Here is a 14609-nt window from a genome sequence, read left to right on the forward strand (position 1 = left end):
AATCAGAACTTCTCGGACTACACAACACTTCTCGAGTCAGCTACTATCCAGTTTGAGTTGTCTGGCCTATTGAAGACTTGCAGCTATGCATGCCCTGTGAGCAATGGTCCAACTGCAAATGTCCAATGCGTAGTCTCGTCCGTATCATTTTACCTCGTGAGTTTGTATTTACTATCTTTAGCTACAATGAAGAGCCAAGGAAATTGGTACACCTGCCTAACATCGTGTAGGGCCCCCACGAGTACGCAGAAGTGCCGCAACACGACGTGGCATGGACTCGACTAATGTCTGAAGTAGTGAACTAGTGCAAGAGGGAATTGACACTATGAATCTTGCAGGGCTGTCCATAAATCCGTAAGAGGACGAGGGGGTGGATATCTCTTCTGAACAGCACGTTGCAAGGCATCCAAGATATGTTCAATAATGTTCATGTCTGAGGAGTTTGGTGGCCAGCGGAAGCGTTTAAACTCAGAAGATTGTTACTGGAGTCACTCTGCAGCAATTCTGTACGTGTGGGGTGTCGCGTTGTTTTGCTGGAATTGCCCAAGTCCGTCGGAATGCACAATGGACGTGAATGGATGAAGGTGATCAGACAGGATACTGACGTACGTGTCACCAGTCAGAGTCATATTTAGATATATATCACTGCAACTGAACATTCCCCATAGCATAACAGACCCTCTACCAGCCTGAACAGTTCCCTGCTGACATGCATGTCCATGGGTTCATGAGGTTGTCTCATAGTCGTACACGTCCATCCGCTCGACACATTTTGAGACGAGACTCGTCCGAACAGGCAACGTGTTTCCAGCCATCATGAGTCCAATGTCGGTGTTGATGGCCCCAGGCGAGGCGTAAAGCTTTGTGTGGTGCAGTGGTCAAGGCTACACGAGTGGGCCTTCGGTTCCGAACGCCCGTATGGATTATGTTTCGTTGATTGGTTCGCACGCTGACATATGTTGATGGCCCAGCATTGAAATTTGAAGCAATTTCCGAAAGGATTGCACTTCAGTCACGTTGAACGATTCTCTTCAGTCGTCGTTCGTCCCGTTCTTGCAGGATGTTTCTCCGGCTGCAGCGATGTCGGAGATTTGGTGATTTACCGGATCCCTGAGATTGACGGTACACTCGTGAAGTGGTCGTGCGGGAAAATCCACGCTACATCGCTATCTCGAAGATGCTATGCCCCGTCGCTCGTGCGCCGACTATAACACAACGTTTAAACTTACTTGATAACGTGTCGTTGTCGCAGCAGTAACCGATCTAACAACTGCGCCAGACGCTGTTGTCTTATATAGGCGTTGCCGACCGCAGCGCCGTATTCTGCCTGTTTGTATATCTCTGTATTTGAATACACATGCCTATACTAGTTTCTTTGGCGCTTCAGTGTAATTGTACTGTGTTAAATACATTTTAGTGCATTTTTATGTGCAATATTTTATCCTACTTTGTTTTTGTGATTTTTACTGCAGTTGCTGTTGTGGTATTTCTTGTAAACACACAACATGCAAATGTGAGTTCTGAATGAGAAACGCGTTTCATAATCTTTCCTTGTTTACAGAGTACAGGTAGCGTTGCTACTACTTACTTTGTGTGGTTGCACTGCATTGCTAATCGTGTGCATATCCAAGAACGTAGTAGACTTCTTGCCTATTTGAGTTTTTTTGCACGCCGCATTTATGGTACTGTAATTTTCGTAGCCACCAGTGTGGTCATTCTTATGAAATCTCTACACGTGAGATCGGTTGACGAGACCACATCGAATGCTGGACTGAAGTCGGTGGCTGCGCGTAAACATTCGCCGTTTACTCGCAAAAGGTTCGTTTTCGGGCCCATGTTGGCTTCTGTGATGGAATATTTTCATTCGTGTTATTTTATGTTATTAATTGCGTATGGGCAACTAACAGTGGCCTGTGTAAAACTGCATAAATGCCAACCATGAAGTAGAATGTAAGTGCAACGGTTTCTTCAACGAAACTAAAGTAATTCCGATACTTATCATTAACTTTGACAGGAGTAGTTGGAGTGGCTGTTTCTGATTATTAACGTGTAGTATGACTCGCTTGATATCCTCCAAGGCTCTTCTTGATGGATGGGATTACGTAAAACAATTCGTGAATGAATGAATAAATGAGCAGTGCTGCACTCCACACAGTATGATGTCTGAAGACTGCTATGTTAATTAGTATTAGATTCAATTTTCTAGTAATGTTACTCACTGTAGTGCGACTTGCTGCTAGAACACACTGATCAACTTTGAAGCTAAACATGTACGCGTTGTAAGAGGGTACCTAGTCGTTGCAACAGTGATACGGGAGACTTGCAGAGTGCAGTACTGACCTGGCGGCGGCGGCGGCTGCGGCTGCGGCTGGTAGTGGTGCTGGGAGCCGGCGCCGGGGGCGGCGCCGCCGGCGGGGGGCGGGCAGCTGGAGGCGACGGTGCCGCCGTCGCACAGGCAGATGTTGGGCTTGATGCAGCGGCCCGACGAACACGGCCGCGTGCACACCGCTGCAACACACCGCGCCAGGCGCCAGGCTTCACTACACACTGCTAGAGGCTGTAGATCGAGTCTGCATAGGAACCCGTGCCGGCAAACGACTCGTTTATATGCTACAAGAAAAACGAGAGCTACTCACTCGCGCGCTAGATGTTCCTCACGCAGTTCCCCTATTGTGGAAGGCTACCCATATTCAGGAATGGTACTATGACACCAAGTCACGTGATGTCTTCTATTTCTTTCGACTTTGCTTTCACGTTTCCTGGTGATGCGGCAGTTGACATTACAACGACAAGTACTGTAGTAACAGGATGCGTGAGTACACGCTGGTAGAGTAAACCGATACGTTGTTAATTTACGGTAAAGCTCGCCGTAGGACGAGAAGCCCAAAGTCTGTACCGCGAGTCCTTTCCAAATAGTGTGACTCCATGTAATCCCACGTTTTCCGTAGTAGAACAACGGCTGAGGGTAAGTGGGAAATTCGCAGGTGATAGAGCAAACTGTGGTGCTCCAAGAACTATCGTACTGGAAGAGGAAATGCTTCGTAGAGTTGAAGAGAACCCATCGACGAGTACGCGAGTTTCATGTGTCTCACTCGTCTGTCTGGCGTGTTTTGCACCAACAACTCCTCCCAAATCACCCTCAGGAAGAACACACCGTGCTCCCGGCGGCTTTTCTACCGTGTGTCAGTTTCTGTGCTTGGATTTTACACCATTGTGTGGATTTTCCTCAGTTTTCGAGGCGAATTTTGTTGGTCGATGAAGCGCATTTCAACAGGGAGAGTGTCTCGAACGCTCGAAATAGTCACATCTGGGATCGAGGAAACCCTACAGCCACGTGTACACGGATATTTCAGCACACCTTCGGTATCAATGTCTCGGCGTATATCTGCGATGGACGTGCTGTATATCCTAACTCCTCACCTAACGGGTGTCGAGTACTTGATATTCCTGCAACATCTACTGGTAGAACTTTTGGAAGATGTTCCATTGGGCATTCGTCACAAATTATGGTTCCAGCGTGATAGCGCAGCAGTACATTTTGCAGCTCGCGGACGAAACCATCTGTCTACAGGGACAGGTGGATCGGCCGAGTTGGACCACATGCTTGGCCGCCAAGATTCCCAGATTTAATATGTTTGGACGTTTTCTTGTGGGCCACATGAAAAGTCTTGTTTATGGGACGCCTGTCCAGTTGAAAGACGATTTCGTTGCACGGATCATGGCTGCGGCAGAAGCGATTAACCGTGCACCACGCATGTTGGCCAACTTACTGCACAGATACACTGTGTGCATAGAACTTGGTGATCGTCATATCGAGCAGCTGCTGTAATATCACAGTAAATAGGAGTGAAATTTGTGCATCTTATTTTTCTTGTAAAAAGGAAATGGAAACAAACCATTTCCACACGTGGGTCCCTGTGTAAAACTTGATTTACGAAGTCCCCTCTACAACTTCTAGGAGTGTGTAACATGAATTGTGAAACGCCCTCTGCGTAAACTATTCGTCACATGGGATCAGCAGCACTATACGGCTTTTCGCTGTCAATGCTATTGTGCACAAGATCGTATCATCGTTTGACGATCATAAAGAATGAGACGAAATGTATACTTGCTGCTATGAATGACAGCTCACTATAAATGTCGATGCATGTAAGACAAAACCTGTAACAAAGAGAAGCAGCTGTGTAGTATGTGACTGCCAAATCTATTACACGCTGGCAAGGAGATGTGGGCTACCGAGTGGTGCAGCTGCTGTAGTTATAGGGCACATAGGAACAGAGATGATTAACGAACGCATAAATAAAGTAAACAGAAATTTTACTTGACTTTCAGCTTTTTCCAAGCGTTACGAAGAAACTTTACAAAAGAGCAATCAGCAAAGAAGTCTAGCTTTTACAATAAGCGAAAGAGCTTGGTGTAGTGTGAGGCTCCCGCTTCTAATGCACCGGCGAACTGTCGAGGCTGAGTGAGGCTGAAGACTGCGACCGAGACTGGGCCCTGCAGCTGCCGCCGGCCATCCTGTGTCGTAGTCGGGGCCGCTGAAGGTGTGACCCGGCGGGCGCGCATCACTCGAGCCGCTGGTCCCCTTGCGGCTGCTGTCAGTGTCTGGCGGAGGGTGCGTTCCCAGTGCGGACTGTGACGGTGGTATCGATCTGTGATACCACACACACACATCACTTCGTATAAATATTTGGGGTAATATTAAGAACCATTTTGAAATAACCTGCTTTTATAGCGGAACACACACAGCAAGATAGCTTGTGAGACGGAGAGCTGGGCTAGACATCGATAGAATCTGAGTATGTTTTCAGGCCGTTTCCCACGCCCATTTAGGCAGATGCTGGGCTGGTCCCCAACTTACAGCTCAGAGATACAATTCGGAAACTGTTAGAATAAGATAATGCACAGAACACAGTTTCCAGCCTTTGCAGACAGATGGCGTAAACGAATCCCTTCCCGTAGCTTACTTTTGACAACCGTGTCAGAAAGCACACCCGAACACGAAGTTAAATAATGAAATAAAATTCGACAAATTCTGAAAAAGTGGATCCCGTACGGGGCAGTATGTATGTTACGGAAAAGAAAGGACGATGAAGCTACATGAAATGAGACGATATGTTCGAAGGGTTATGGAAAACTGCAGTTCATCTGTAAAGAAAATCGCATACAAGACACTAGTGCGACCATTTCTAGAATATTACTCCAGTGTTTGGAGTCCTTATCAAGAAGGCGTGAGAGCAGATATCGAGGTATTCAGGTGCTCGTTGCCATGATCGTAACAGGTCTGTGTACATCTTACGAAAGTGTAATAGAAATGGTCGGGGAACTTAAATGGGAATCCTGGGAAGAAAGACGACGTAGTTGGCGTAAAATCCTGTTGTGTAGAAATAGAAAATCTGTATTCGAAGATGACTGTCCGACCATTATGCTGCCACCAATGTACTTCTCGCTTAGGGATAGTTAGCAAGAGACAAGAGAGATTAGGGCATACAAAGAGTCACTTTCTCCTCGCTCAGCACGCGAGCGGAGTAGTACGATGTACCCTCCGCCATTAATATTTTTTATTTTATTTTTGTTTATTGATTTATTTATCCGGCATATCAAGGTCATCAGGTCCTCTCTTGCATCTAACCAGCCATTCTACATTACTTAACGTTACTTTTATTTCGACAACCATGTCGTAAGCTATGTCTAATTTAGAGTTCAACATTAAAAATTAGTATGACAGAAAGAAAGCAGAAAAAAGATCTTGCTTCCGTTTATCAAGTATACTCGTGGAACAATAAGACTCTAGAAGTAAACTATGAGCGCTAACAGAAATGTTCATGGAGAAGCTACGGAAGAAGGAGAGAAATAGAAACGTGGTCCCTCTCTCTGTCGTGTGGCGGCCCGCTGACGGGTTCAAGTCTTTCCATGTGACACCTTGTCGGCGACTTGCTCGTAGGTGATGATGAGGAGCTGCGCGGGATTAGCCGAGCGGTCTGAGGCGCTGCAGTCATGGACTGTGTGGCTGGTCCCGGCGGAGGTTCGAGTCCTCCCTGGAGCATGGGTGTGAGTGTTTGTCTTTAGGATAATTTAAGTTAAGTAGTGTGCAAGCTTAGGGACTGATGACCTTAGCAGTTAAGTTCCATAAGATTTCACACACACCTGAACATCTGATGATGAGGACAACGCGACGCCCAGTCCCCGAGAGGAGAAAATCACTGACCTGGAGGGAAAACGAACCCAGGCCTTTCTAGTTTGAATTCAGCCACCCTGACCCCGCAGCTACTGAGGGGAAAGGATCATTGTACAACAGAAGTAATAAAGATCTGTGTAAAGAAACTGGCTTGAGTGACTCACAAACGAAAAGAGAAAGAAGCATAACTGGGAGAAGATGCGAGCATTTCTCTCCTACTTGACAGAAGAAAAACTGACCTTTTTTTTTTTTGTTGAGGGGCAGTGTTACGAGGTTAACAGAAGGAAGTGGTTCAGCTTTTTCTTAAATATAACTGGGCATTGAATTTTGCGCTTAGTTCAAATGGTTCAAATGGCTCTAAGCACTATGGGACTTAACATCTGAGGTCATCATCCCCCTAGAACTTAGAACTACTTAAACCTAACTAACCTAAGGACATCACACACATACATGCCCGAGGCAGGATTCGAACCTGCGACCGTAGCAGTCGCGCGGTTCCGGACTGAAGCGCCTAGAAACGCTCGGCCACAGCGGAAGGCGCTGAGTCCAGAGTAGCTTGTTCCGGGGCGGATAGCAGCAACAGACAAGAAGTTTGCGAATGTCTTTGTCTTATGGTTACTAGATAAGTGAGACAATGTGTGTCGAAGTATTGGGATGCTTGCGCCCTGAAGAGCCGCTGAAGTAGGTACAGTGTATGGCAGTCATGAAACTTGTTCCGCCGCGACCATACTAACTGGGTGGGTGAAGCTACGAGATCGTCAAATAGACGGATATTGCAGATGTAAGGCACACCAACATTCGTGGTTAGTTCTTACCAGTTGAGTCCCACTTCCCGGAGGAAGGGATTCATGAGGACGGCGCGGTGCCTCCGTGTGTGATCGTCTCGAAAGACGTACCCATTTCCAAATGTTTACTCTTCTGCTTGAGAAGAGGCTATAGGATCCTGTTCCGATACTATGTAGCCCGCAAATTACCATCAGCAGAGATCAGAGGTGTCTCGCTGACTCAGTGGTGCAGTGCCAGACTACTGATCCAAAAGTCTCGTGCTCGACCCTCAGTCAGTCTTGGGAATTTCATCTGTTGCTTATTGCTACTTTTACCTTTGACGATGTATTTTAATGTGAAAAATCACGAGTTACAAATGTGTACACAGCTCGCGTTAACTTGTAATTCCTCCTGTAACCGTTAGGTAAGTCAGTTCAAAGGTCATAGGAGCGCAGGGGTGTAGCACCTTTAGTGGGACTATGCCCAGTAAAGCACTGTGGTGTTCAAACCAACCTTCAAATTGATGACACCTTTCCCTCAGAGATGCAAGGCATCTGATGCCGGTACATAATACTGGCCTAAAATATAACAGATTCACATGCTTCCTTAACCCGTGGTACTACATGACCAACACACTCGTTAGTATGTGGTCGCTTCTTGTACGAGAATCGCCAGGCGTCACACCAGTCCTGTACTCGTTGGTGAAGGAAACATGGCGCCAACTGAACAACTGATCGTGTGGAGACTGTTGTATATTGTCTAGATCGATACCAATTGCCTGTAAAAAGGTAGTTCAGCTGGCAACACTGAGTCGTGTGTGGCTCGCGTTCTTGCCGTTCATAACTTGACGTCGTATAATAGCGGTAGTGGCGTCTCGATTCCTTCTTGTGTTAATGGTGCCACTGAGTTGCTGCTATTGTATGTCCACGAGTGGCAGCAGCAGTGGTTATCGATAGCCAGTACTGTGGTACCATCTTTGGAGAGACCTCTAGTATTTCCGGGTGGTCGTGTTTCGAGCGAGATGAGTTGGGGCGGAGCAGCAGTGAGGGCCGGACAGTACTCTCTCGACCACTGGCGACACACATGCACTGCCGACACACGTGCGCTGTCGACGGAATATTGTTTGAGACATTGTGGGATTTTCTTCACGGATCCCTGTGTATCTTGTGTGGCACGACCACGTCAAGGACCGGACTCAGCGAGTTTTAGTTGAATGGACCATCATATTCTAGTAGTGTAACTTTCACCTGTGTGTGTGTGTGTGTGTGTGTGTGTGTGTGTGTGTCCGCCCATCGAAGTGCCCTTATCGCTATAAGTCTAAGATGTCAGTCCACGATTGATACTGGGATCTTTTCCGTGTCTGACTTGAGTGGGGACGACCGTTGGTTGGTCGTTCGGTCGGTCCTCGCAGCGAACGGCGTGCATTTGGTTGTCCGACCGCATCTGGAGTCTCTGTGTTTGTGCCGACATATAATTCTTCAGTGTTGATTCGCAGTTACTGGTTTTAATATTGTTTGAGACATTGTGGCATTTTCTTCGCGGATCTCTGTGTATCTTGTGTGGTTTTAATGTCCAGTTATTGAAATGCTGCCTGAGTACTGGTGCAGACAGTTCGGCTTCGGACGGAGCAGCGAGGTCCGCAGCATGAGGGCAGGCCGGTACTGCTGGCGGCGTGCAGGCACTGTCGGACTGAAGGGCTGTAGCCAACGAGTGAATCCAGGACGTTTGAAGTTGACTGAGCCGTGTCCAGTACTGAAACCTCCACTGTTTGAGATCGCGCTGTTGTTTGCGTGTTGCTGCAACCAGGGTCAGTGAGACCAACTGCAACAAGTGGAGTCTGTCAGGCTGGCAGAAGCTATTAGCCACCTTCTACTCCTTGATGTTAGCTTGGTTTTAGTATTATTCTCCAGCGGTATTCTCTGCCTTGTGGCCGCTAACGCCCCAGTTACCTGTCCTGGAGGTTAGCGTACTTTTCCGGCAGTGTAGCGTTCCTCGTCCTGTTGATGCTGTCGGACACAGCTTGTAGTTCGACAGCCTCTTGAATTGTACTGTGCATATGTTTTTGGGAGGTCTGCCTTGGTTCTAGTGTTTCCTTCGACCTTGGGTGTGTTTCTGAAGACGTGGTGCTGTCCGTCTCTTCGCCTTTTCCGGTGTACCGGCCGTTGTACCGGTGATCGGACGTTAGTGTGAGTTGCCATCTTGTTACGTGATTACAACTCTTGGCTGCCTGTCTCACCGCTTACACAGCTGTAGTCGCCTTCCTGAGGTCGGTCCAGGGAGCACTGTCTGTGGATCACTCCGTCTTAAAGAAACTTCCTGACAGATTAAAACTGTGTGCCGTACCGAGACTCGAACTCGGAACCATTGCCTTTCGCGGGTAAGTGCTCTACCAACCGAGCTACCCAAGCACGACTCACGCCCCGCCCTCACACTTTTACTTCTGCTAGTATCTCGCCTCCTACCTTCCAAAAGGTCCCCAGTTCGAGTCTCGGTCCGGCACACAGTTTTAATCTGCCAGGAAGTTTCGTATCAGCGCACATTCCGCTGCAGAGTGAAAATCTCATTCAGGTAACATCCCCTAGGCTGTGGCTAAGCCATGTCTCCGCAATGTCCTTTCTTTCAGGAGTGCTAGCTCTGCAAGGTTTGCAGGAGAGCTTCTGTAAAGTTTGGAAGGTAGGAGGCGAGGTACTGGCAGGAGTAAAGCTGTGAGGACGGGGCGTGAGTCATGCTTGGGTACCTCAGTTGGTAGAGCACTTGCCCGCGAAAGGCAAAGGTCCCGAGTTCGAGTCTCGGTCCGGCACACACTCTTAATCTGCCAGGAAGTTTCATATCAGCGCACACTCCGCTGCAGAGTGAAAATCTCATTCTGGCCCTCCGTCTTATTTGGGCAAGTTGTCATAATTGTTTAAAATTTACGCTAATGTGTTAACATGTTATTGCCTTCCCCACTTGTAATTCCGGCCTTGTGCCGTTAATTGTTTGTGATACTGCTTGTGGCCTTCAACCGACAAATTATTTTAAATTTTCTCTTAATAAGGGCTGCATGCGTCACTATAGACTGTTACAGTTCGTTAAGATTGGTTTAAAGAAAGGTTTTAGTATTTTAACATGCAACTGCCTTCCTTACTTATGATTCAGGTCTTCAGCCGTTGAGTATTCTGAAAATTGCTTGTGGCCTTCAGCCCCCGATAATTTTTAATCCTTTCTTAATCAGGCCTTCAACCATTAATTGTTTGTGACATTGCTTGTGTCCTTCAGCCGACAAATAATTTTCAGTCCTGTTTTAGTGAGGCCTTCAGCCTTCACTATAACTTGTTACAGTTATTAAGATTCTTAAAGGGGTTTTTGGTATTTATAACGTGTAATTGTCCACCTTATTGGTAATTCAGGCCTTTAGCCGTTGTGTATTTTTGAAATTGCTTCTGGCCTTCAGCCGACGAATAATTTTGGATCTTCTTAATCAGGCCTTCAGCCGCTGATTGTTTGTGACGTAGCTTGTAGCCTTCCGCCGACTATAACTTGCAGTTCTTCTAATAAGGCTTTCAGCCACCAGTGTAGTAAAATCTTTAAAAATTATTGTTGAGAGTTTGTTTTTTGAAAATAAAGTGTATGTGTTTCCTGTGCAACCAACGGTAACTGATTAGGCCCCGTCCACACTTTTCCTGCTTTCCCTAAGTCCCACGTCTCAAACACAATGCACAGATTCACTGTTGCCGCAGGTATCCACATCTGAGACCAATACTTCGCTGACAATGGACTGCACAAAAGTGCTTCATAACATTTGATTTTACGGCAGTTGCAGGGTGGGTTGCACTTGTGGTCTAGGAGTAGCGTCTTTCATTAACAATCAAAACATCCACGATCCCGGGTTCGAACCCCGCCAGTGCTAAAATTTTGGTAAATAATCTGCAGCGCCGGCCAAAGATTTCCGGCGTAAGAAGTCACCCTCAGTCTGTCAAAGGCCTTGTCAATGAGGGCAGCTGAGCGGTCAGAGGTACAGCGTACTCTCCTGCCCTTGGAGTGGAAAAGTGCCTCTAAAGACAGAAGAGTCACCAATGATCAACGGCATGAGGATGCAGATGCAGAAGGAACAGAAACCACTGCATTAAAGATGCAGGACATGTGGCCTGTAAATGAAAAAGTGTCATGATGATCTCTTCTCTGGCAAAAGATTCCGGAATAATGCCCCATTCGGATCTCCGAGAGGGGCTGCCAAGGGGGAGGTACCCATAAGAAAAAGACTGAATAATCAACCAAAGGATAACATTCTGCGAGTCTACGGGTCGGGGCGTGGAATGTCAGCAGTTTGAATGTGGTAGGGAAGCTAGAAAAACAGAAAACGGAGATTCAAAGACTCAATCCAGATATAGTAGGGATCAGCGAAGTGAAATAGAAAGAAGACAAGGATTTCTGGTCGGATGAGTATATATCAACAGCAGCAAAAAATTATATAACGGTAGTAGGATTCGTTATGAATAGGAAGGTTCAGTAATAGGGTTGTTCTTATCAGAATCGACATTGAACCAACTACGACAACAATAGTACAGGTGTACATACCGACGTCACAAGCTGAAGATGAAAAGCTAATACAGTACGAAAAGGAGATGAAAATTAATAGTCATGGGGGACTGGAATGCCGTTGTAGGGGAAGGAGTAGAAGAAATGGTTACAGGAGAATATAGCCTTGGGACAAAGAATGAGAGAGGAGAAAGACTACTTGAGTTCCATAATGAATTTCAGCTACTAAAAGCGAATATTCTGTTGAAGACTCACAAGAGGAGGAGGTACACTTGAAAAGACCGGGTGATACGTGAAGATTCCAGTCAGATTACATCATGGTCAGACAGAGATTCCGAAATCAGATACGGGATTGTAAGGCTTACCCAGAAGCAGATACAGACTCATATCACAATGTAGTGGCGATGAAGAATAGGTTGAAGTTTAATTGATTAGTCAGGAAGAATCAATATGCAAAGAAGTGAGATACGGAGGAACTAAGGAATGACGAGACACGCTTGAAGTTCTTTAAGGCTGTAGATGCAGCAATGATAAATAGCTCAGTAGGGAGTACAGTTGAAGAGAAATGGAAATCCCAAAATGTCAATCACAGAAGTTGGAACGAAAAACATAGGTCCAAAGAAGGTAACTGCGAAGAAATTGTGAGTAACAGAAGAAATAGTTCAGTTGATCGGTGAAAGAAGGAAGTACAAAAATGTTCAGGGAAATTCAAGAATACAGAAATATAAGTCGCTGAAGAATGAAATAAATAGGAAATGCAAGGAAGCTATTGGGAAATGGCTGCATGGAAAATGTGAAGAAATGATTGTCGAAAGGAGTGACTCAGGATATAGGAAAGTCAAAACGACTTTTGGTGAAATTAAAAGCAAGGGTGGTAACATTAAGAGTGAAATTGGAATTACACTGTTAAATGCAGAGGAGAGAGTGGATATGTGGAAAGAATACATTGAAAGCCTCTATGAGGGGGAATATTTGCCGGATAGAAGAAGAAACAGGAGTCGATTTAGAAGAGATAGGGGATCCGGTATTAGAATCAGAATTTAAAAGAGCTTTGGAGGACTTAAGATCAAATAAGGCAGAAGGGATAGATAACATTCCATCAGAATTTCTAAAATCATTGGGGGAAGTGACAACAAAACGACTATTCACGTTGGTGTGTAGAATATACGAGTCTGGCGACATACCTTCTGACTTTCGGAAAAATAGCATCAACACAGTTCCGAAGACTGCAAGAGCTGTCAAGTGCGAGAGTTATCACACAATCAGCTTAACAGGTCATGCATCCACGTTACTGACAAGAATAATAACAGAAGAATGGAAAAGAAAATTGAGGCGGTGTTAGATGATGATCAGTTTGGTTTTAGGTAAGGTAAAGGAATCAGTGAGGCAATTCTGACGTTGCGGTTGATAATGGAAGAAAGACTACAGGAGAACCAAGATACGTTCATAGGATTTGTCGACCTGGAAAAATCGTTGAACAATGTAAAATGGTGCAAGATGTTCCAAATTCTGAGAAAAACGGGGGTAAGCTATAGAAAGAGACGGGTAACATACAACATGTGCAAGAGCCAAGAGGGAATAATAAGAGTGGACGACCAAGAACAAAGTACACTCCTGGAAATGGAAAAAAGAACACATTGACACCGGTGTGTCAGACCCACCATACTTGCTCCGGACACTGCGAGAGGGCTGTACAAGCAATGATCACACGCACGGCACAGCGGACACACCAGGAACCGCGGTGTTGGCCGTCGAATGGCGCTAGCTGCGCAGCATTTGTGCACCGCCGCCGTCAGTGTCAGCCAGTTTGCCGTGGCATACGGAGCTCCATCGCAGTCTTTAACACTGGTAGCATGCCGCGACAGCGTGGACGTGAACCGTATGTGCAGTTGACGGACTTTGAGCGAGGGCGTATAGTGGGCATGCGGGAGGCCGGGTGGACGTACCGCCGAATTGCTCAACACGTGGGGCGTGAGGTCTCCACAGTACATCGATGTTGTCGCCAGTGGTCGGCGGAAGGTGCACGTGCCCGTCGACCTGGGACCGGACCGCAGCGACGCACGGATGCACGCCAAGACCGTAGGATCCTACGCAGTGCCGTAGGGGACCGCACCGCCACTTCCCAGCAAATTAGGGACACTGTTGCTCCTGGGGTATCGGCGAGGACCATTCGCAACCGTCTCCATGAAGCTGGGCTACGGTCCCGCACACCGTTAGGCCGTCTTCCGCTCACGCCCCAACATCGTGCAGCCCGCCTCCAGTGGTGTCGCGACAGGCGTGAATGGAGGGACGAATGGAGACGTGTCGTCTTCAGCGATGAGAGTCGCTTCTGCCTTGGTGCCAATGATGGTCGTATGCGTGTTTGGCGCCGTGCAGGTAAGCGCCACAATCAGGACTGTATACGACCGAGGCACACAGGGCCAACACCCGGCATCATGGTGTGGGGAGCGATCTCCTACACTGGCCGTACACCACTGGTGATCGTCGAGGGGACACTGAATAGTGCACGGTACATCCAAACCGTCATCGAACCCATCGTTCTACCATTCCTAGACCGGCAAGGGAACTTGCTGTTCCAACAGGACAATGCACGTCCGCATGTATCCCGTGCCACCCAACGTGCTCTAGAAGGTGTAAGTCAACTACCCTGGCCAGCAAGATCTCCGGATCTGTCCCCCATTGAGCATGTTTGGGACTGGATGAAGCGTCGTCTCATGTGGTCTGCACGTCCAGCACGAGCGCTGGTCCAACTGAGGCGCCAGGTGGAAATGGCATGGCAAGCCGTTCCACAGGACTACATCCAGCATCTCTACGATCGTCTCCATGGGAGAATAGCAGCCTGCATTGCTGCGAAAGGTGGATATACACTGTACTAGTGCCGACATTGTGCATGCTCTGTTGCCTGTGTCTATGTGCCTGTGGTTCTGTCAGTGTGATCATGTGATGTATCTGACCCCAGGAATGTGTCAATAAAGTTTCCCCTTCCTGGGACAATGAATTCACGGTGTTCTTATTTCAGTTTCCAGGAGTGTAGTTAGATTAAAAAGGGTGTAGTCTTTCACCCCTACTGTTCACTCTGTACTTCGAAGAATCAATGATGGAAATAAAAGAAAGATTCAGGAGTGGAATAAAAATTCGAGGTGAAAGG

The 14609-nt window shown here is 47.0% G+C and overlaps 1 protein-coding gene across 1 annotated transcript in view; it reads right to left on the reverse strand.

Annotated features, from left to right (window-relative positions):
- Window positions 1-14609, reverse strand: part of LOC124622681 (fibrillin-2-like) — a 631069-nt gene that overhangs the window by 445311 nt on the left and 171149 nt on the right. Inside the window, 1 exon segment of the mRNA XM_047148470.1 lies at window positions 2421-2508. Coding sequence (XP_047004426.1) covers window positions 2421-2508 — 88 coding nt within the window.

The sequence above is a fragment of the Schistocerca americana genome, chromosome 7 (genome assembly GCF_021461395.2).
Source record: "Schistocerca americana isolate TAMUIC-IGC-003095 chromosome 7, iqSchAmer2.1, whole genome shotgun sequence".
NCBI classification, from domain to species: Eukaryota; Metazoa; Arthropoda; class Insecta; order Orthoptera; family Acrididae; genus Schistocerca; species Schistocerca americana.